At 46.3% G+C, this 21,473-nt stretch overlaps 9 protein-coding genes across 13 annotated transcripts; 3 read left to right on the forward strand and 6 right to left on the reverse strand.

The window, feature by feature from the left end:
- Nucleotides 1–570: 570 nt before the first annotated feature.
- On the reverse strand, nucleotides 571–7,356 carry LOC121588565 (leucine-rich repeat-containing protein 58). 4 transcript variants are annotated; one of them, XM_041906636.1, is made up of 6 exons: nucleotides 7,184–7,356; nucleotides 3,155–3,840; nucleotides 2,089–2,305; nucleotides 1,030–1,219; nucleotides 835–928; nucleotides 571–742 (listed from the first exon to the last, which is right to left on the reverse strand). In XM_041906636.1, exons 2-6 carry the CDS (start codon nucleotides 3,643–3,645, stop codon nucleotides 664–666), a joined length of 1,071 nt encoding a protein of 356 aa, XP_041762570.1. In that variant the 5' UTR covers nucleotides 3,646–3,840; nucleotides 7,184–7,356; the 3' UTR covers nucleotides 571–663. The 4 variants fall into 4 exon arrangements, with proteins under 4 accessions (XP_041762570.1, XP_041762571.1, XP_041762569.1 ...); XM_041906637.1 differs by lacking the exon at nucleotides 7,184–7,356 and adding an exon at nucleotides 5,675–5,913; XM_041906635.1 differs by lacking the exon at nucleotides 7,184–7,356 and adding an exon at nucleotides 4,583–4,996.
- Nucleotides 7,357–7,867: 511 nt separating this feature from the next.
- LOC121589584 (SUMO-activating enzyme subunit 1) lies at nucleotides 7,868–9,262 on the forward strand. The gene is made up of 2 exons (XM_041908612.1): nucleotides 7,868–8,063; nucleotides 8,143–9,262. The coding sequence occupies exons 1-2, from the start codon at nucleotides 7,972–7,974 to the stop codon at nucleotides 9,047–9,049; spliced, it is 999 nt and encodes a 332-aa protein (XP_041764546.1). The 5' UTR covers nucleotides 7,868–7,971; the 3' UTR covers nucleotides 9,050–9,262.
- LOC121589583 (sialic acid synthase) lies at nucleotides 9,163–10,498 on the reverse strand. The gene is made up of 2 exons (XM_041908611.1): nucleotides 10,388–10,498; nucleotides 9,163–10,313 (listed from the first exon to the last, which is right to left on the reverse strand). Exons 1-2 carry the CDS (start codon nucleotides 10,496–10,498, stop codon nucleotides 9,288–9,290), a joined length of 1,137 nt encoding a protein of 378 aa, XP_041764545.1. The 3' UTR covers nucleotides 9,163–9,287.
- Nucleotides 10,499–10,551: 53 nt separating this feature from the next.
- On the reverse strand, nucleotides 10,552–11,323 carry LOC121589585 (dynein light chain Tctex-type protein 2B). Its single transcript, XM_041908613.1, has 2 exons — nucleotides 11,052–11,323; nucleotides 10,552–10,986 (listed from the first exon to the last, which is right to left on the reverse strand). Exons 1-2 carry the CDS (start codon nucleotides 11,188–11,190, stop codon nucleotides 10,730–10,732), a joined length of 396 nt encoding a protein of 131 aa, XP_041764547.1. The 5' UTR covers nucleotides 11,191–11,323; the 3' UTR covers nucleotides 10,552–10,729.
- An 869-nt stretch (nucleotides 11,324–12,192) lies between these two features.
- Nucleotides 12,193–14,541, reverse strand: LOC121589651 (zinc transporter 7). Of its 2 annotated transcripts, none has more exons than XM_041908729.1 (3): nucleotides 14,372–14,541; nucleotides 13,534–13,891; nucleotides 12,193–13,453 (listed from the first exon to the last, which is right to left on the reverse strand). In XM_041908729.1, exons 2-3 carry the CDS (start codon nucleotides 13,712–13,714, stop codon nucleotides 12,495–12,497), a joined length of 1,140 nt encoding a protein of 379 aa, XP_041764663.1. In that variant the 5' UTR covers nucleotides 13,715–13,891; nucleotides 14,372–14,541; the 3' UTR covers nucleotides 12,193–12,494. The 2 variants fall into 2 exon arrangements, with proteins under 2 accessions (XP_041764663.1, XP_041764664.1); XM_041908730.1 differs by lacking the exon at nucleotides 14,372–14,541 and adding an exon at nucleotides 14,227–14,319.
- Nucleotides 14,542–15,358: 817 nt separating this feature from the next.
- On the forward strand, nucleotides 15,359–16,306 carry LOC121589768 (40S ribosomal protein S25). Its single transcript, XM_041908886.1, has 2 exons — nucleotides 15,359–15,484; nucleotides 15,821–16,306. Exons 1-2 carry the CDS (start codon nucleotides 15,374–15,376, stop codon nucleotides 16,175–16,177), a joined length of 468 nt encoding a protein of 155 aa, XP_041764820.1. The 5' UTR covers nucleotides 15,359–15,373; the 3' UTR covers nucleotides 16,178–16,306.
- LOC121589767 (nucleolar protein 12) lies at nucleotides 16,199–17,390 on the reverse strand. The gene is made up of 2 exons (XM_041908885.1): nucleotides 17,217–17,390; nucleotides 16,199–17,129 (listed from the first exon to the last, which is right to left on the reverse strand). The coding sequence occupies exons 1-2, from the start codon at nucleotides 17,297–17,299 to the stop codon at nucleotides 16,388–16,390; spliced, it is 825 nt and encodes a 274-aa protein (XP_041764819.1). The 5' UTR covers nucleotides 17,300–17,390; the 3' UTR covers nucleotides 16,199–16,387.
- Nucleotides 17,391–17,673: 283 nt separating this feature from the next.
- LOC121589036 (protein FAM114A2) lies at nucleotides 17,674–20,237 on the forward strand. The gene is made up of 2 exons (XM_041907600.1): nucleotides 17,674–19,910; nucleotides 19,993–20,237. Exons 1-2 carry the CDS (start codon nucleotides 17,790–17,792, stop codon nucleotides 20,065–20,067), a joined length of 2,196 nt encoding a protein of 731 aa, XP_041763534.1. The 5' UTR covers nucleotides 17,674–17,789; the 3' UTR covers nucleotides 20,068–20,237.
- Nucleotides 20,080–21,350, reverse strand: LOC121589037 (probable dimethyladenosine transferase). The gene is made up of 2 exons (XM_041907602.1): nucleotides 21,182–21,350; nucleotides 20,080–21,120 (listed from the first exon to the last, which is right to left on the reverse strand). The coding sequence occupies exons 1-2, from the start codon at nucleotides 21,237–21,239 to the stop codon at nucleotides 20,258–20,260; spliced, it is 921 nt and encodes a 306-aa protein (XP_041763536.1). The 5' UTR covers nucleotides 21,240–21,350; the 3' UTR covers nucleotides 20,080–20,257.
- Nucleotides 21,351–21,473: the final 123 nt, after the last annotated feature.

The following is a 21,473-nucleotide window of genomic DNA, read 5'->3' on the forward strand; positions in this document are numbered from 1 at the left end:
TTTCTCGACCCCCATTTGCACGAATTCGAAAATCAATTTCAGTACTAACCAGTTATTTTATCACTTTTCGATTCGTGTCGTTCTATCGCTTCTAGACGAATCTCCGCCTCGCTTGATAAAGTTACGCTCATTGTATTAACTAGCAGCTGTGATATTGACTATCAATATTCTCATCATGAACAGTGGCCATTCTTTTGTGTATATGATGTATATATTGTAAATATTAGTGCTTCCCATCTAGCTGCTCTTGGAGCAAATCACATAATCCTTCCAAGAGGTGTCGCGGTCGTCTGCTTTGCGATAAGAGAATGCTGTTACAGCTGCTACTATTGCGGTGACACATCCTGTCCTTTCTTGCCACACACTCTAACGTTTGACGATATCCATTCACCTCTTTTGTATCGCAATGTGCACATTCTGTCATGCAATGTACAATCATAACCTTGCTTTGATATTCTCTTCTAGAAAGTGTAGCCAGTTGAACTAGAGTAGCACTTTAGGTATAGGGGAGGGGGCAACAATCGATCGTTCCTTTTCTGGCGTGGGGATGTGAAACGCAGCTAAAGGATGGATGTTGTACTATGACTGTCAACCCGTTTTATGGCGCGTTTTGGCGATAAGCTCTAACAATTTGTACCATTAACAAACAAACATATCCTTCAACTACCCGAGTAGCACCTTGCGCATCATGCTACTGTTTGGCTCGCTGCCCGGATCCGACGAGCTGGTATCTGCAACGCATCTGTCGTGGAGAAATGTGAGAAAAGAGAGATAGTGCATGAGATTAGCATGTACAATGCATGAAAATGCTCCCATTCCGCGTTGCTTTCTTACTTTGAGGAGCATAAATACTGCAACAAAGGAATACGGTATTTGCCACAGAAATCTACAAACTTGATATGCTCTACACGATTGTCGAAAAATACTCCTGAAATGAAACAGAAAATAACATACCATAAACAAAAATATTCTTTTTTTTTTTTTTTGAGCGATGCATGTATTACATCTGACGCGTGAATTGCTGCTCACCTTTGCAATTGGGGTTCACACAGCAGTTGGCTGTCTGAAGGTACTCGATCAAGGTCCGAGGTAGGTCTTCCGCTGCGTAGCGAATGGCACAGGTTTTCACAGTTCGTCCAGCGAGCTCTAGCAAACTTGGTGGATTCAAGGTCATATCCTTAACAAAGCGCACAACCAATGGGTTATCACGCAAACTCAACTACAAAACAAAAACAAACAAAAAAGCAAAAGAAGGTAAATATTGGTGCTACTAAAAAGACACTGGAAAAATACATTTGCTTTCTTCACGTGACCCGGTAGTGTCGCCTTTCTTACAAACTCACTAATTGAGATGTTGTTTTCCCCCTCTACTAAAAAGTGCATGTCATGTGCGAACTACACTAGCTAATCGTACTGCATCATCGACGATCAGTGTTATCAGCCGTGCTGCTCTTTGTCAACTAGAGCCTTCCCTTAAAATCGCCTCTTACTTTTAATCAAGATCAAATAGACTAAATTATACAACCAATGACGTAGATCGCCGAATGAAAAAGCTTAGCATTTTGTATGTTACATTTCCTTTGTTCTAATCATGTTTTGTGTTGTACGGAACAAATAAAGGTAGGTAACAATAAGCGCTAGCTAAGAAATGTCTGCTAGGTAATAAACAGACCATATTTTCCAGAATATATTTCCAGGTTAAAACTGGCTTCTGCTCCCCATACTAAAATTCATAGAACATTGATCTAATACTTGTATTACGTGCAGGATTATAGGTTGAATCTTCGAGTATTTTCCGATGAGATAGTGCACTACAACACTACACACACCGTTATTAATGCAGCGTTTTACAACCGTCCCAAGTGCCCGTCTTGTGAAAACGGAGCTACACAATTCATAATACCATTTCAAACAAAACCGCCCGTTCTGGGAAGGCGGAGAAAATCTATATCGGATTTACTATATCTACATCGACCAATTTACTAAATGCTACTCGAACGATTGAAATGAGGTCAAGACGCCATAAGGGCCACGGCCTCTCCTCTCCACTACTACCGTCACGCTCAGCATCATGGAACAGTACCGTACCTCAGTTAGGTTTCGCAACGTTATAATCTCCCGTGGCAGATGTCTTAGACGATTTTTGTGCAGCAACAGCGACTTCAGATTGACCAAACGGGCTATGGACGCAGGAAGCGCCTCGAGCAGATTATCACAGAGGACGAGCGCGTGCAGGTGGTTGAGCAGCCCGACGGTCTCCGGAATTTCGGTAATGAGGTTTCCACCCAGCGACAGGAGCTGTAGGCTGTGTAAAGAAAAGAATATGTTCTGTATTATTATCGCATTATCGCAGAAAGCAATTGGAAACATGGACGCTTTGGAGATCTCAGATACAGATGGATGTCTCCTATTTGTTTTAAATTCCATCTTAAAATGTTCAAATAATTAGTGTTTTGATTTATCCCAGGATGCCAATGGTACAATGGCCAATGCATAGCATCTATATCGCTTTCATATTGCATTGATTTTGCGCTTATCAGTCGATTGATGTGCCTGGCTGCCTGAAGTGAAACATTAAACAACAGAGCATTAAATATTCAGGTGCCACAGTAAACGGCCCCCCGAGTTGAACAGCATTCGTTTGCCAAGATTTGCGCACGCACGCAAACACCACCACATACAAGGCAACCGGCACAAAAGGCTTTCGTACAACGGCTTGCAAGATAATGGCACTATCTCGTAGCTCCGAAGCAATATTGCTATCTCCGAACAAAGATAGTGCGCGAACGATAAACGAACTTTTGTGGGGCTTCGCAACTGCTTCTAATACTGTGCGAAACGCAACTAGGGAAGCGGAATGCGTTATCGCGGCTGGAAGCGGCCCGAGAAAGCCAGGTCAGCTGTTTCTAGAAGCTAAAAGAGTATCAGCGAATTGATTAGGCTCAAACAATCCCCGATGCAAACTACGTATACTGTTCGTTCGCTTACTGAATTCTTCTAACTCTCACCACAGCCTGCACTTGACGTGCTTTGTTTACAGCTCGTTTAAAACTGCAAATCATCTCATTCGCATACGTTCGTGCTGATTCAATCTCACTTTTGTTCGTTTTCTTCACATGTGAACCTTCTACATCCCCATCTTTTCGTTACTTACTTCTGCAGCTTCCAGATGTCCTTCGAAACGTTGGTGATCTGATTGCCGCCCAGGTAGAGATACTTGAGCGATCGCAGCTCAATCACCTGTTCGGGAAAGTGCGCGAAACGGTTGCCGCTCAGATTGAGCTCCTTCAGACCATGCCCGGCAGCGCCGAGCAATGATTTGGGCAGCGATTTATCCGTCAACAGGTTGTTCTTTACGATCAGCGTCGTCAGCTGGCATTGCGTGATCACCTCCGGTAGCTCCTCGAGGCGATTGTTGCTGAGATCCAGCACCTTCAGATTGGTAAAGTCGTTGAGGGACAGCGGCACCCTTATCAGCTTGTTGTGGTTCAGTAGCACCGTTTCAATATCCTCCGCCAGCTTCTTCGATTTTGAGACGCGCAACAGATCGTCATCGAGATGCCGCTTGTTCGAGTGGCCCAAATCGACGGTTTTCTGCTCGCGCGAATCGCTATCGCAGCTGTCCGACGTGTAGACGACATCCATTTTGTGAGCTAGCTTCTCGTCGTTATCGAAGCGATGTGTGCCCTCGGTATTATCTATCGCCGGCGTGAACTAACCACCCGCACGAAAAATGCTGCTCTGCCACACTGCGCTGCCACTGGAACACGTTCCACCGCTGATCGTGGAACATCGAAAGATAACTGACCAGGCGGATGATGTAGCCTATATGGCCTCGCTCTGCAAGAGAGTTTTTGAAAGACGCAAAACATATAAATAAGCCGGTTGGGTCGGAGCGACGAACAAAAGAAAAAGCGGAAGCGCAAACGGTACGAGCACTACTCTTCCGTCACTAATAGACACTAACAGATCAAGCAAAAGAAAAAAAAACAACTAAGATGAAAATAGAACAACCGATAAATAAAAATCACACACGTTCACACATTCACATTCGAGCACACACAACATATGCGGATGGGGTAAACGATCAACCATCATATAACAGCACTTTGCGAAAACAAAAATCCCATACACACTGGGAACCAACACAGGGGAGAGATTCCAAAAGAAAGCAACAAAAAAACCCTAAATATAGATGTGTTTTCCTTGCGATTTTGTGTTCGTTTCCTGCACGCTATTTTCTAACTTACTGGTTCACCCTGCAAGGAATGGTCAATGCAGCCGCTTGAGCAACAACACTTAACCGAACGAATGGGCGTTCGCACGCATGCGACTCACTTCGCGCAATAGCGTAAAATGTTTGCGCGATAACAGTGCCAGCAGCAACAACTGTCCACCCGCGGTCCGGCTGTGCTGTGCCGTCGAGAGACCAAATCAATGGCTTCGGATCGACCGACGACTGGTTCGTTTTATATAGGCTACAGAAGGTTGCGACTCGCGGGCGGGGGGTTGATTTTGTGATGATAAATATGAGCAAATCTGTCCAATGCCAGCCCCGCGAACATCGCATCATCGTTATTACCTTTTTTCGTTTTCTTTTCGAGAGGACACTTGTACAGATTTCCGCACACCGGGCAATTCACTACGGTCAAATCTCGCACGTATTAGCACGATCTTTTTGTAGGTATGCGTGTATTCGTGGTCGGGCCGTCGTCGTCGTCGTCGTCGTCGTCGTCTGTTATCAGCTAGCACAAGTTGCCCGTTGCCCTCTTTTGTCCGTGGCGTTGAACGGCACTTGTACAGCTTTTGGTCGTTCGGCAGCCTGCGACACAACACGCTGGTGGCGCGCGCCAGACGAGCAAAGCCACGCTAACAACTCTTCGTTCGAGAACGAAAAAGCCTCCAGCAGCCAAATTGCCACAGCGCGAACGTCGCTTATACGGCGCACCGAAACCACGACCGTCTAACAGTTCGGACGACTTTCAACTGATAGGAACATCGTGCCAATGTATTTTATTAACCCGCCACAATAAACTACGCGCACAAACGCATTTAACGAACTGGGGATGGGACGGGGCCCAATCACTCCACAGGCGCAGCTTGGCGCACTTCCCTTCCCTCGCTTTCTCTATCGGGTATTTGCATGCCCCTCTCAGAATGGTTTCGATGGGAAAAAAGAAAAAAAAAGTGAGATAACCGCTAGCAGCAACTCAAGGGCTACGAGCATCACGAACACATCCCTATCGGGGAGAGCAAACTAGACATGCCGCTCGCAGTATTGTAAAAATTTTGCCATGCGTTCAGCATAAGATGGTACATGGCAAAGCGTACATTTTAAGTGCTTGAATACCACAATTCTTCTTCTCGCCGACTGACATCAATTGACTTAATCGGAATAAATTAACGGTCCCTCGGAATACGTGACCATGGACCTGGAAGGCAACACAACATCGTGAATATTATCTGGAATCGAATATAGATTATTGGACCGATACATTATAAATAAATATAGCTATAAAGTGTGAAATACAATGCAAAAAATACTTTTTAAATGCAATCATTAAAGGCAACAAAAACAATAAACTAATGTGCAGGATGTAAGCAAATCTGAATTATACAACAATAGATAGTGAAAGAATGTAAAAGATTTCAAAACTACCACGCCTTCTCTCACCTCAAGTTGTTTCTATATGCCGACAATGGCATTCCGTACGCTGCATCGTGTGGCACCGTTTACCTTACTAAAATATTCTTAATTATTATCGCAGAATTGTCTCATACTAAACTGTTCGATACGGAAGCTCACAGGCAAACCAATCACAGACACAAACAATTTTCCGAAAACAAATCCAAATCTTTCACACATATGCGCAGACCATTCCGCGCCAACACTGATCGGATCGGCGCTTTGATCTCCTACAGCGCACAGTACGAGCTTGACGATTCGGCGTCCTCGCCACACAGTTGCTTCAGTGACTTTCCCTTCAGGCGAATGTACTCCTGGTACCATTTGTTAATTTTGGACGCCTGCCGCTCCTCGAAGTAAGTGATAGCGTCGTGTACGAAAATGTCGTTCTCCAGGCGCTCTGTACCGCTGGCAAGCGCAGCACGGGACAGCTCATCCGCGATCCGGTTTCCGCTCACCTCCACGTGCCCCGGTATCCATTGGATTGTTACTTGGTATGCGCGAGCCAATTCCAGTATCTCATGCGCCACCGCATTACGATAGCGAGAGTTGCGATTTTTCTTCAAGAACGTGCATGCCGCTTGGCTGTCGGTAAGCAACACCGCACGCTGTATGTCACGCTGGGCAATGTGCTGCATGGCTACCTTGATTGCAAGCGTTTCTGCCGTCATGATGCTGGTGTCCAGCTTCAGCTGAACGGCGATCCGTGCGTCGTTCGTTTCGTCGTACACACCTATGCCACACTGACCGTCTGGGGACTTTGAGGCATCCGTGTAGATGTGTACGTAGCCACAGTACTCGCTCTCCAGCACATACTCGGTTAGCTGGCGCAGTGTTTCCGGTCGCAAGTTACCTTTCCCGACGTTTAGATGTTCCAGTACCGGATTGACCCGCACGTCCGTTAGCAGATCGGCGGTTCGAATGTGTTTCGCAATGGCCTCAAAGATGTAGCGATGTTCGAGAAATATGCGCTGCACGAACGAGAGGGGCCGTCCGATGTCGGGCTCCAGTTGCCGTAGCTCGCTGTACGTGCGATTATTGCTACGACAGTGCTGAGCGATTTCACGGGCAGCAATCATTTCACGGACCAACTCTATCTGCTCCCGTTTAGCAAGGCGCTGGCGATGTCTGCGGTACTCCAGCAGTAGAGCATTGCGACACATATTCCAACCGTCGGCACCACTGTGCAATCCGCGTACCACCGATGGCGCCAAATGGGAGGACGAGCCGCTGCAACATTCTTTCAGCTGATGTAGGAAGCTCCTGCACAAACTAACCCACAATTCATAGCGACTGTACATTTTGAATAACTGACAAATTTAAATCAATCGTATTTTTTTTCTCTCTGTTGTCCACTTATTGCACCGAAATAAACAATCCCGTTGACGCCACCTGCGGCCTACTACGCATCAGCACAATTGTTTACGGCACTAAGTGAATCGTTCGAGGTAAACCTTGGACACCAACTGCACCAACGATACACGAAGCTGAAATTACCTTTTCTTGCGTTCGAAACGAACAGCACGGCGCACACTGCGAAGTCGATCAGATCGGTTGAGCGATGTGAATATAGTACAGCATCCCGTTTCGATTACTATCGTGCCGCTTTTGCGCCGAGACTCGCGACACAAATCGTCCGATCTCCTGCGTCTTTCGGCACTTGACACACGATCAAAACAACAACATCATTTGTCATCACGATGCTCATTCCCGCTGAACAATGATGACAGACTTCCGTCGTATGGATGTGTCAATTGAGCCATTTTGTGCGCATTTGGCATTTCACTGACAAACCCGAAATTTCATTCAAGAATATCCTTTTCTCCATCTCCACTGGGATATTTTGCAGCAAAATGTTCTCCGCTAAGTGAAAATTAGTTCCTACATAATTTCTCAGCATATTAATAGAACTCTTTAATTAGATGAAACCCCAACTGTTTACCTACTTCATGTTTTTGGATTGCTGATAATTTTAGTGGATTTTTTTGTTTGCTTTTTATCAAAAAGAGCTTCATAATTTAATTTAAATAAATTGAATAGCAATTCATCTTGCCATGAAAAATCACGATTTTTTTTCATTCCTTTTCGTCAAAACAAAAAACATTGAATGTCAATCGGCATAGCAATATGGCTCCTATCTATACAGCAACGCGCAATACCCAACCTGGTAAAAGTCAATTTTCACCGGAATTCAGACGCCACCAGCCATTCTATCCGGCATTCGCGAAAACTTGCAATATTTTTTGTATTGAGTTTGTTGCATTTCAATCCAAGAACCGAACGAAATGGTTGAGTCCAACGGTGCCGAACTTACTGAACATGAGGCCGAACTGTATGATCGGCAAATTCGTTTGTGGGGTTTGGATTCGCAGAAACGGTAAGTAATCGTCGCGTCACATTCATCAATTGCGAGTGTTCATGGGGTTTTTTTTTATTCCTCCCTACCTGATTTACAGTGTCCGTTTGGCACGGATTCTCATCGCTGGTATTAACGGACTGGGGGCAGAAATAGCGAAAAACGTCATACTAGCCGGAGTCAAATCCGTCACCCTGTTGGACGACCGGAAGGTTACGGAGGAAGACTTCTGCTCCCAATTTCTGGCCCCACAATCGTCTGTAGGCACCAACCGAGCGGAAGCATCCCTAACCCGTGCCCAGAATCTGAATCCAATGGTCGAACTGAAAGCCGACACCGAACCGATTGAATCGAAATCGGACGACTACTTTAAAGACTTTGATGTCGTCTGTCTGATTGGTGCGTCCACGGCACAGCATCTGCGCGTGAACAACGTTTGCCGCGAGGCCAACGTAAAGTTTTTCGCTACGGACGTTTGGGGTATGCACGGCTTCTGTTTCACCGATCTGCAGAAGCACGAGTTCGCCGAGGATGTAGCAAAATATGTGGTGGTATCGAAACCCCACGAAAAACCCAAATCCGAAACGGTGTACAGTACGGTAAAGTGTACGCTCGAATTCCCACCCTATCAGTCGTTGGTAGATTTCGACTGTAAAAGCACATCGTACGCCCGTCAGCTGAAGCGAAACGGACCAGCGCTGCCCGTACAGCGGGTGCTACAAAAATTCCGCGACGAAGAACAACGCGATCCAGCATACGGAAAGCGCGAGGAGGATTTGAAGAAGCTGTTCCAGCTGCGCGACTCTCTGGCCCCGGAGCTAATACCGGACAAGTCTTTCGATCACGTATTTGCCCAGATTTCGCCCGTCACTGCGATCGTTGGAGGCGTTGTAGCTCACGAAATCATCAAGGTCGTATCGCAGAAGGAAAGGCCACACCGTAACGTGTTCCTGTTTAATCCGGACACTTGTTGCGGATTCGTTGATCTTGTTGGAGCGGACAAATGAAGGAGTTTGGCAAATGCTGGTATGCTTCATGTTGCAACGAGTTGTGCGTGAGGCGCGAAATGATTCCAGCGTGTGTGCACGAAAGTGAAAACATAATTCTTTAAGCAGGCAGTTTAAATTTATTTCTCTTATACCCTGTACGAAAGCAAATATCAGCCCAACAGACTTTTTGAAATTTGTGGAAAAAATAAACTCACATTATTCTCTACCACACTCCATTGTTCGATGCATGTCTTTTCTAAATGTGCTTAAAATGTTGCATTAGAATGGGATCGTCCTTGGAGACGGCACATTTTACTGTTCTTCCCACAACAGAATCGTACAATCGCGGAGTGAGGCCTTTTGGTTCGCTGACCTTCACCTGAACATAGGACTCGGTCAGAACCGTTCCACAGTTCAAATCACTAGCATACACCAACGATTTTCCCAGCTTATTGAAACACGGTCGTTCACATTCTAGCAGCTGTCGGTGGTGTGGATCAATCTCCTTTAAAGCGACCAGTAACTCCGGTTCATCCAGATCCTCCCCTTGCAGCACTTCTCGCAATCGACCAATTAATGCGCTTGCATCAATCGGAACATCGCGTTCTATCGCTCTAATACACCGTACCATGCGACCAAATTCGGCCGGATTCAATGACGCCTGATGATCGGTCCCTTTCCACGCCTTGTCTAGCGTAAAGTGTCGTTCGACTATTTTCGCACCTAAAGCCACACTCGCTACGGAGTGCTGTATACCAAGCTCATGTCCCGAATAACCTATAGTCAGTTCAGGAAAGTGGGCTCGTAGTAACGGAATCATACACAACATTATGTCCCCTGGCGGGGTCGGATAGGAGGAAACACAATGAAGCAGGGCAACGTCTTTGCGATGACGGAACTGGGTGTAAATGCTGCAAACTTGATCCCAATCTAGCATGCCCGTGGATATGATTAGTGGAATGGAGCGATTCGCGGCATACCGCAGCAGAGGCACGTTATCAGCATCCCCAGACCCTATTTTGATGAACGGAACTTGTAGCTGCTCCTCCAACTCTCGAAAGGATGCGGCATCCATTGCTGATGCGGTAAACACAATATCGTGGTCAGTGGCAAAGCGCTGCAACTCCCGGTACTCGTCGCTGGAAAATTCAAGCCATTGTTTGTGCTCTCCGTACGTACGACCCCACGAGTTTGATCCGGTGTAAGGGCGTGCCAAGGCGGAGACCGTGAACTTTTCCGCCAAATTTGATCGCTGGAATTTTACACAATCGGCTCCACATTCCTACAACGGGAACCATGATTTCGCTTTACTTCGCTGATGATGCAGTTGAACATGCAGCCGATGTTAAATAATACCTTTGCAGCTTTTATCATCTGCTTTGCCGTGCTTAACGAACCCTGGTGGTTTTGTCCAATTTCAGCCACGACGAACGTTCGGCTCGACTCATTGCTCCAACCCAATGGCATATCGAACTACAATTGACTTCAGTAGGTATTAAAACTATTGAACACACAGGAGATTTATGTACATTTAAGCAACTTCACTCAACACAAAAAGTTTAATATCACTTCGAGCATCATCATCATCACCATCATCGCAAATCAGATGAAGTAGCCATTCGCGCTGATGACACAGTAATGCTCCACCGTCCTCCCTTGCTCGTGCAGCCTGTATTCCAGCGCATTACCAGTTTCCCGTCAATACAGATAGAGACCATAAACTGTCACCACGCAGAACATGGTTGAGTTCTTAAATTCGGCCGTTGCGTAGTTATCACACTCCGTGTCCCAACGGCAGCGGGCCACACATTTGCATCCAGCGCCGAGTTGTTGCCCCAGCCACACCTGAACCACATGCTTGTAATGATGCATTTGCAGATCCTTCACTTGTAAACTTATTTCATCCGCCATCGATTTCGTCCAGCGAGATGCATCTGCCGCCGAGTATGTTTGCCCTAAAACCGTTCAAGGATGGTAAGATTTTTTTTACAATTTCCATCGCTCCATCATTTCCACCTACCAGTAAGAGTGTCGGTCAATACAGTGTTGATGATTTCACGTATCTTTTCCGATTTGAATGTTTCACTTAACTCGGGACGCATCTGATAACCGGCTGGCGATGGAGGCACATTTCCAGTTTGCGTTTCGTTTAGCGTCATTCTTAAAGCTTCTATTAACTTGTATGAATGTGTAAAAAGAAATTGATTTTCCAAACAGCGAAGCAGCTGCTGCAGCGAATTAGAAATACAATCCTGTCGCTTGGTTTGTTTTTGTTTCCTAGGTAACCGAACTGTAATTCGCAGACGCCGGCTGCAGCTGAGCACAGGTAGGTTTCAACTATCGCAACGAGCAGTGTGAAATTGAAGAAAAAAAGTATTACCCTATTGTTGATTGGGACCTTAAGTTGATCTTTACTTTACATTACTTTAAAATTTCTTTTGCTAGTTTCTACTAGTTACTATAATAAGCATTATTCTATTTATAATTTTTTAAATGCAGTCACCTTCTAAATCTTAGCCAAACCAAAGTTGGGTATCAACTGTACATGTGTGAGCATTCAATATGTCTTCCACCCATATAGATGCACGCGTAACGTCGCGTGGAAGACGCTACCGCTTTTTGATTTTTTTCCGCATGTAATATTATCAATCAAAAAGTCAAAAAGTACTAACACTTTGATCATCATTCTTTTAACATTAACAGAAATGTATTTTCTTCCAGCAGCGTTTCCCCCCCATTTCTTCAAAGGTAGACAATGTAAAATGAAATGCAATACCATGCCGTGCTTTCCCATTTTCTGCTAGCTTCTGTTACATTCCATTTTTGCAAGTATGTCCCACTTAACTACGCATAATCTATTTTAGCATGCACTTTGCATTCACGATTCCTTGGAAATAAATCTTACGATATCGATGCCCGTTGCCAGTCCTTCGGTTCTACCTTGAGCAAAGGGCGCGCATAATGTTACCGTGACAGTGTGTGTGTGTGTGTGTGTGTTAACAGTTTAAAGTTAATTTGTAGAACGGCCACGACAGTGACGCGAGAACCGAGCCACTGTTTGTAGATTTGGCTTCTTTAGATGCTGTCTCAACACCAAGTGTGCACACTATTTATCGCCTAGAAGAGGACGAAACAATGCCCAACGAAGCAGTAAGTAGTTATTGTTTTGTAAAACAAGACTTAAGTTATATTCTACCTCGTACGAACGTCTGAAATGTTTGTTTGCAATACTTCTCCCACTAGGTGGCGGCCCTATGAAATAAAATCTAAACGAAAAACATGGAAACTCCAGCCAACAGGGTAGTGGCGTAGAGGAAGAAAACAGTACCAAAACAGCACAGCGAATGCGGTGGTGTCCGGACAGGAATACAGGCTGGAACCGAACATTACAGACAACCGGAGATTTGCAGCGTCACGCATCTTGCAGCATTCAGTCCGATACGCGTTCTACACCGCGGGATTATCACATTGCAGTGTAGTCCAGCTGTATGTTTATCTGCCGCACGCCGATCGCTTCGAAGATCATGCGCGTATGCTGTACCACGTACTTGGGATCAACGTTTTTCGATACCTCCAACTTGATGACACCGACGTACACGTCGGTGCAGAGGGTCCAAAAATGTGGCTCCTGTACGCTGTACACGCCTGCCAGCCCGGTCACCTTCTGATAGCAGGACGGCAGTAATCGATCAAGCGCCACCGGCTGGCGCTGCATCAGCACCATGACCGATTCTTTGATCAGCGAAAGCGTACTAAGACCGATCGTGAGCGCAATGAACATGCTGCAGATGGGATCGGCTCTCATCCATCCAAACACCTGCATCAGCACAGCCGATATAATAACGCCAACCGAACCGAGCGTATCGGCTAGAATGTGCAGGAAGACGCCGCGCATGATCTGCGAGTTGGTGGACACGATCTCTCCCCCTCCATGGCTGTGATGGTGGTCACTGCCACCGTGCGAATGCCCATGGTGATCGTTGTGGTTGGACAGCAGGCTGTGAGTATCGTGACTGTGATGATTCATACCACCACCATGGGAATGTCCATGACTTCCACCACCTCCGCCGCCGTGCGAATGCCCGTGGCCACCACCGCCGCCATGCGAATGTCCGTGTGCTCCACCGTGCTGGAATGCATAGATACCGACCAAGTTTACCAACAGTCCGAGCACCGATACGACAAACAATCGTTCGTGTTTCACTTCCGGTGGCTCTATAGCACGTTCTACTGCCTCGGACATGATGAAGAAGGCGATGAACAGCAAAAAGAGACTGTTGACAAACCCGGCGAGCACTTCAGCACGAACGTACCCGTAGGAATACTTTTCGTTTGCACGCCATTTGGTAATAACGGACGCAGCCAAACCGGCCAACAGCCCGGTACAGTCGAAGAACATGTGGAACGAATCGGAGATCAAACCTGGAAAGCAGCAAAACGGATTGATTTTATTATTCAAACTGTTCTGCTCTCGTTACGAACAATGAACACCAACAACTTACCTAAACTGTTCGTCCATATTCCATACATTAGTTCGACGAAAGCAAAGCTTAAATTAAGCAGAAGAAATAGAAACAAGTTACGCGAATTGCGATCCGACAGAATGAGCCGGCTCCAACTGTTGAACTTTTCCCGTATCCGGTAGCCGCATCCACGTGAATCTTTATGCGTTAATGGTAGCATTGTAGTAAGCTTCTTTTTTTTACGAACCACACAACTGATAAGCACGTTAGGGAAAACTTTTAAGGTACTGACGTAGACAATAGGGCGGGAATGAATTGGTCGATATCACCGCGATCCAACAGCGCAAGGGCGATTGCGTATGGTACCTTCAACAGAAGTCTATGGGAAAAATCAGTACTGTAAAGATAAAAAAAAGATCATTAGCGATAACATCAGGAAATATGATCCGTCGACAAGTTGCTGTAAAACTACTAAAACTTTAAGAAAAGTAGGGAAATAAAATGTAGCAACCATGTTGCTCTTTTTTTCAATTAAGGTGTCTGACGCATAACGTATTATCCCGACCCTGACCAGGATTGTAAACAATGCTTTTCACCGACTGAGGAACTAACACCTTGTTTTGCTTACGTATGCACAATTGACTAAATAAAAGTTTATTTAAAGCTGATTCCGTGTTTTGTTTGAGGGCAAGCTATCGGGCTGCAAGTAAACGCTCTACAAAAAAGTCTTACATTCCTTATTTTATTTTTTCTATTTCCTCAAAATGTTGTGCACGTACGTAGTGGACGGTAGCCCGGACATAGCGGTATTACAGACCGATATCACGACACTGACCCAGTAAGGGCACTCAAATTAACAGTCAAGAAAACTACATACCCTATGTGGCGATTAAACGGTTCGATCCGCAGTGCGCACGGCTGTGGTGATATACTTTCACGATCAGCATCGTTTGGAAAACATTTCAGCTATTTATTTCATTCCTACGAGTCTGTTGGACGGCTGGCCAAGAATCCGTAATTGCTGTCTGAGCGGTGTAGTTTTTTTTTCATTCTTTCCAAGGACCGTAAAGATATCAGGTCAAGTTATAAGCCCGTTTTGACAGCTAGGTGGAAGAAGAATCGACGAAGAAAACTGACAGTTAGTTTTCCGCGTTTGGCGAACGCTTCAAGTTCTCGAAGGAAAATTTCCATTTTAAATTACGGGCTGTGGTCTAATAAACTAAAATATTCACCCAAATTAAACTCCACCAAATATTGACCATGCAAAACGTAAACAATCCATCAATACATATACAAGCGGAAAACCATCTGTCAAAATCGGAGCCCAGGGGGGGATCGCCAAAAGCGCTATAACTACACCTCATTATACATTCCACCTTGATTCTTTCATTTGTACACGGTGTTGACACGACATCGGCGGTGATATGACAGTTCGTATTGGCCGTCTACAAACCGTTGCTGGATAACAAATCATTATTTCGCAATCATTTCTTCAAAGATCACAATTTTACACAGCTTGCCACATGAAAAATGTACACGAGATACTCAAGCTAAAATCCAGACACCATGTGATGGTATCGCTTGTGTTTAATGCTTCTAGGCAGAATATAGTCAACCATAATTTCAATTGATTTAATCAAGAATGTGTGCACATCCCCAATGACAGCTGGCTTCGACAGCTATCGAGAATGCGTTTCTCGGAACACCTTTCATTTACGACCATAGAATTAAATAATCGATTTGTACGGTACTTTAGCTTTATATACTTTTCATTTATTTACCCTGCACTTTATACGTATTTTATAAAACGTTTATAACCTACATTTGCCCATTCGGAATAAATATTCAAAAAGGAAAAACGCATCTGGCGTGACAGTTCATGCTTGACAGCTGCAGTACGCGTTTTCTAATTGAATGCGTTTCGGCACTTCCTTCTTTCTATCAATCGCCGCCGACGTTCTCTTTCTTTTCGAGTCCATACTTCAAAATGGTAGGTTGGATTCCGCGTAGTTTTGGCTGAAATTACTGCACTGCTTGCGTGAAATGGTTTGCTTTGTGGGCCTCAACATACACCAAAGTGTTTAGTGAGCTAATGGTGTAAAAATTGCGTGAGGGCCGGCTGCGGTAAACCCTGAAGCCGGTGGCAAACGTGCAGTGCAAGTGGCTGGGGCTAGTGTTGGGTTGTGTATAAACACTTCCCGTACTGCGATGTGCAACGCTCACGGGCCGGCCTTACCTCAAAGCGACATTTCATGCAAACCACCTGCGTGTTCCGGACGTGCACCAATGCTAACTAACGATATCTATGTATTACGTTTTGTTGTAGCCTCCGAAGAAGGATACCAAGGGATCGGCGAAACAGCCGCAAAAGACCCAGAAGAAGAAGGAGGGAGGATCCGGAGGAAAGGCCAAGAAGAAGAAGTGGTCGAAGGGAAAGGTCCGCGACAAGCTCAACAACCAGGTCCTCTTCGACAAGGCCACGTACGACAAACTGTACAAGGAGGTCCCTGCCTACAAGCTGATCACCCCATCGGTTGTGTCGGAAAGGCTGAAGATTCGTGGATCGCTGGCCAAGCGAGGCCTGCGTGAGCTCTGCCAGAAGGGGCTGATCAAGCTGGTCGTGCAACACCATGCCCAGGTCATCTACACCCGCACCACGAAGGGAGACGATCCAGTGGCGTAAGCTGGAGATTCCGTTGTTTGCTTTGTGATTGCAGCACATCCCGCTAAAGCCAGCAGCAGCAGATTCCTTTGTGTGAATCCACATCATTAAACGCTTCGGAATGGAAGAAATATACTTCTTGTAAACTAAGTGAACAATAGCGATCGATCATTTATTAATCCTGACTCTTCATAGTCCCCCCCCCCCTCCTTGCCGTGGACGCAGATTTTCTTAGTCGTCCTTTCGTTTTCGCTTAGTTTCACCGCGATCGTTTCCGTTACGGTGTTTGTTGAAGCCTTTCTTCTGTTTCAGGTGTTTCTCCTTCTGGTGACGGATGCGTCGGGATTGTTTCAGCTGCTTTTGCTGCTGAAGGCGCGTCTTCTGTCGGAAGGCCTGGCTTGTCTTCATGGATTTCAGCGCGTAGCGTTTGATCTTATGATTCAGATCCTTCTTTGACCGTATACCGTCCAAGTTGAGAACTGGTCCTTTCTTCGGTTTCGCTTTTTCCTTCACGGCGCTCTCGCCGTTTTCCGCCTCGTTCGATGAGCCTTCTACGGCGGACAGTTTATGCTTGCGCTTGACCTTCTTCTCTCCCTCCAGCTCCATGCCGGGCACAACTCCCAGTTGCTGCTCATCATTTCCATCGTCGCTCGAGTTTTCCGCATCCGATTCATCGTCCTTCACTATGCCACGATTTTCGCCGATCCAATTGTTTTCCTTTGCCAGGTCGCGAGTAGAAAGTTCCACCACCTTTACCGTAACATTCTCCGTATCGTACTCGTCTTCCTGCTCCTCCGCTTTATCCTCCTCCGTGAGCTCTGGGATAGGTTTGTACGAATGGTAGAGATTACGCATCTTTTCTTTCGCCTCTGTGCGTATCCGCTTCGTCTCCTCCTTAAGTTTACGTTGCATTTCTCCCTGCGCAATTTTTTTACGATGCTGTTTACGTTTGTGGAATCCAGTCAGAAACTCTCTGAAATATGACGACAATGCATCATTTAGTACCACTCCCCGGTGAAGGCAAGGCTGAACAGCATGCTCGCAAAAGGTAGCTACTTACACCCTTTTCTGTGGATCAAATACCAGCTCCGTCTTTTTCCGCTGGAAAGGTTGTTTATTGCCTCCTTCTGATTTCCGCTTCATTTTGCCAAAAAGATTAGAAATACGCCGGCGGACTGGAACAATGCACGAGCGACGGTCGCACAAGCCGTTGCAGAATGGAAGAATGTAAACAAATAACGCATGTAAGCACACTTTCGACGAAAACAAATCGATGAAAGTCATGACAGTCAGGGCTGCTTCTATGTTTGCCCAAAAAGACAATCGTTGCCACGGTTGATAAGCATCGCTAATTTCTGGAAAAACTTCTCATCATATGTCGTTAGCAAATGTTTAATAATTTGAGAAACAATATTTATTACTTTTAGTACAGCAGACGATCAACAAACGATCGGTGGATTAAACATTAATCATTTGCTAACGATCGCGAAGCTGTTTGTCAAATTTCCACCAAAGTTATATTTCATCGAAACGTCATTCTTTGTTGTCTACCAATTCGTGATTTTTTTTATCGCCAACAAGTTCGTCGTAGTAATAATATTACCTTGTACTCGTAGCAACTTACTTATCGACAATGTGTGACTCGGATAGTGAAGAATTTGCTAGTGCTGATGAAGATTTCGAGGAAATTGAACCAGATGAGTTGGAAGAGGTGCTTCAAAGCACCAAACCGTCGGATGTCGGATCTTCCAAGAAAAAGGGAGCGCACGCACCCTCTACACAATCTGACGTGGAGCCTGTGGACACGAGCAAAGCTGAACAAGTGAACAGAACAAAACCCGACGGAAGCAGTAGGCCCGATCCCTCGTCACAATCCACCACAGTCGATTCGAAGGTGAACACTGAAGAAAAGGCTTCGGATAAGACAAACATTGAAGGTGCCGCGCAGGATCAGCCAGCTACTGCCACCCAGGTCACTAAGCAAGACGAAGACAGAAGCGATGGAGTTTCCAAAACTGGAAAAACAGTACCAACAAATGAAGTTCGAAGTGAAAGTAATATACAAACATCCGTGCAGCCAAACCTGGAGTCTGAGGATTCCGATCAACATGCTGTGCAAAATAAACCAATACCTCTACCGCAAACTTCATCCGAAGCAAGGACCTCCCAAACGAATGATCCCACGGAAACTTCAACAACGTCGAAGAAGCTTGTGCTAAAACCTGCTAAACCACAGTTGCTGGATGAAATGGTGAAAAGAGTAGAGGAGAAGGAAGGAGAACAAGTACAAGAGCCTAGCAGAACCGGCACTGATGAAGGATGGGATGACTTCGACGATGATTGGGGCGATTTTACCGTTGAAGGAGGTGCCAGCAATACAACGGCCAAACCCGACCCGGCAAAACAAATGAAAAGTTCGAACACTTCGACTGTCTCAGCCGGAAAGCCTAGGACGGCGGTGCCTACCACTGCTAAAGCAAGCTTCCGCGATGTCGACATCGATGAGGTCGAAGATAAGCTGAAAGATTTTATGAAACATAAAGACGACCCTCCGCTAACATCCGTACTCGACCGACTTTCGATGGCAGAGGATAGCAAGTCAGCTGACGGTGCCGGCCAGTCGTGGGGCAGTTGGAAACCATCCTGGGGTGGAGCAGCGGTTTCCTTCCTTTCAAGCGCATCGAAATCCGTTGCATCCATTACGACCAACATCACGCAGGTGATTGAGTCGGGCATCGGTGTACCCAATCCAGAGGAATTGGCCCGCCGTCAGGCGGAGGAAGAAGCTAAGCTAAAAGCGGAAGGCTATATTCGAGAAGAAAGCGAACCAAACCAAGGTACGCAGTCGAGCGAACGGCCGCTGGATGATAGGTTTGGATTCGATCAGCTCGTTTCCGGTGTGACACAGATTAGCAGCAAGGTGATCAGCGGTGGGTTGGACACGCTCGAGGGCATCGGAAAGAAAACGATGACCATTTTGCAGGAGAACGATCCCGGATTGTTGAACAAGCGCAAATTGCTCGGTTTGCAGCCGAACGATGGTGTGGTGTTAAGCCAGGTACTGCGCGAGGCCAAAGCCAAGACCGAGGAGCGCGAACGGAACCTGAAGCAAATCCAAAAGCATCAGTATAAAAAGAAACTTCACTTTGAAACACTGTTCGATGATTACCACGGTTTGGTGCATCTGGAGGCACTGGAAATGCTGTCAAAGCAAGCGTCACTCAAGCTGGAATCACTGATGGCCCCGTTGACGGGGAAGGCTCTCGAGGAGCTGCAGGAAACGATGAGCGAGGTGAAGGAGCTGTGCGAACTGCCCGAAACGGACAACGACGATGCGGACGGGTTACATTCTGCGGACGAGCTGGAAGAAAAGCTCCAGGAAGCCATCGCTGACCTCAATCCGAACGTGAAGGTCGACTTCAGCGAAATCGTTAAGAGTTGGGTCGAGTATACCGGCTGGCTAGAGGTCCGGAACGGCGAACGCACCGGCCAGGACGTGTTTGAAAAGGCCATGCATGCGTTAGCTCAAACGACAGCTCTGTGCGTGCTGCGAATGCATAAGCTAGCAGAGATTCTGCTCATCAGCGAGCACCACAGCACGGCCACGGAGGCCGACGTAGTGGTGCAGCTGACGACGGTTTTTGGCTGGCATCTGAGCGGCGTTGCGACCAGATTCTGCTCCGAGCTGACCAAGATGAAGGATGAGTCCGGCGACGATAGCGACAGTGCGCTTATAACCAACATTTTCTTGGAGGTAACTCTTGGCGCACACGTCTACGCATGCCGGGTTGTAGTGTATTGTTAATGTTGGGTTTTTCTCTCTCATTTTTTTCAAGGGCTCGAACAGCACATCCTATGTTCAGAATGCGTTTCATCTCTTCGTTCCCATCTTGCAACTTGGCGCGGCTTAAAGCAAATAATGGCGTCATCTCGTGCGAGTTATTCTTCCTCGATCCAGCATCACCGGGCTATGTGGATGTTGTATTTCCTTATTATTGACTGCTTCAAAGCCTCACTGTTATTTTATTGTACTCAATTTTTATTGGATAAATATACATGCAAAAAAAATATTATTATAATGCTCATCTCGTTGCCACGCGACTAGCTGAAATGAAATCCTTCGGCGTTGAATGCCTGCAGAACTGCCATAAAGTCATCAATATCCATCGAGCGGGCACGTTTGTCACTAGCGTCGGCCTTTTCCAATATTTTCTCCACCATCTCCTTCACGTTAAGATCCGCCGGAACGTCGATGTTCTTGAGGGAACAGTGCAGTTTAAAGTTCTCCTCCAGTGTAGTCAGTACGGTGGTTTGCTTGAACGCCGCGGCAAGCGTTTTGTTCTTGCGCAGAAAGGCAATCCGCGTCAAACCGTCCCATTCGGTGTAGTTGATTGGTGGTGGCGGGTTTCGCGGCTCTATTCTTACCACACTCGACTCCACCTTCGGCGGGGGTTTGAAGTTGTTCTTCCCTACCTTCATTAGCATATCGACGCGGGCGAGCAGTTGGGTGTTGATGCTTAGCCGACAGTACAGCTTATCGCCCGGTTTGGCCACCAAACGTTGGGCAAACTCACGCTGGAACATCAGCACAGCGCAGCGGAAAAAGGGCCGATGAAGCAGCAGTTTAAAGACGAACGGTGAACTGATCTGGTACGGCATGTTAGCGACGCAGATGTCAAAAAACGGTAGATCCGTTTTCAGCACATCACCAATCAGGATTTGCAGCTTTGGTTGCATATGCGTACCCTGAACGCGCTTCTGCAGTTCGGCCACGAGACGTGTATCAATTTCGCATGCAACCACTTTCTTTACCTTTTCCAGTATCTTCACGGTCATGTTACCGGTACCGGGACCAATTTCGAGCACAACATCCGTGGGCCGCAATGCCGCCTTTTCCAGCATCGAGGTGATGACGAGCGGGTTTTTGAGGATGTGTTGACCGAAATCTTTGTTGAACACGATGCCTGAAGGAAGAAAGCCAAGTGAGACATCTCGCATCTACTACCATCTGCACACTGATCTTACCCTGTTTTGCAACTCCATCATGTACGCGGGATTTCTTTTCTGCACGCACTTTCGGCATTTTGTAGCAATGACACGCTTGGCTGTGTGTAACTCGATGCACTGCAAATTACCCGCACCCAAGTAAAGCGAACCGACAATAAACAATACCATGTGCGAAAGGAAAACACAGTTTCAGAAATGTCATCCGCGCGATCACCTGTCAAATTTCATACCGTCCAGCACGGTTGCTGCATTTAGACGGTTGGAGAAATTATGCTTTGCTACATAATGTTGCGTAGTTTAAAAACAAATT

This window comes from Anopheles merus, chromosome 2R, assembly GCF_017562075.2.
Source record: "Anopheles merus strain MAF chromosome 2R, AmerM5.1, whole genome shotgun sequence".
Taxonomy (NCBI): Eukaryota; Metazoa; Arthropoda; class Insecta; order Diptera; family Culicidae; genus Anopheles; species Anopheles merus.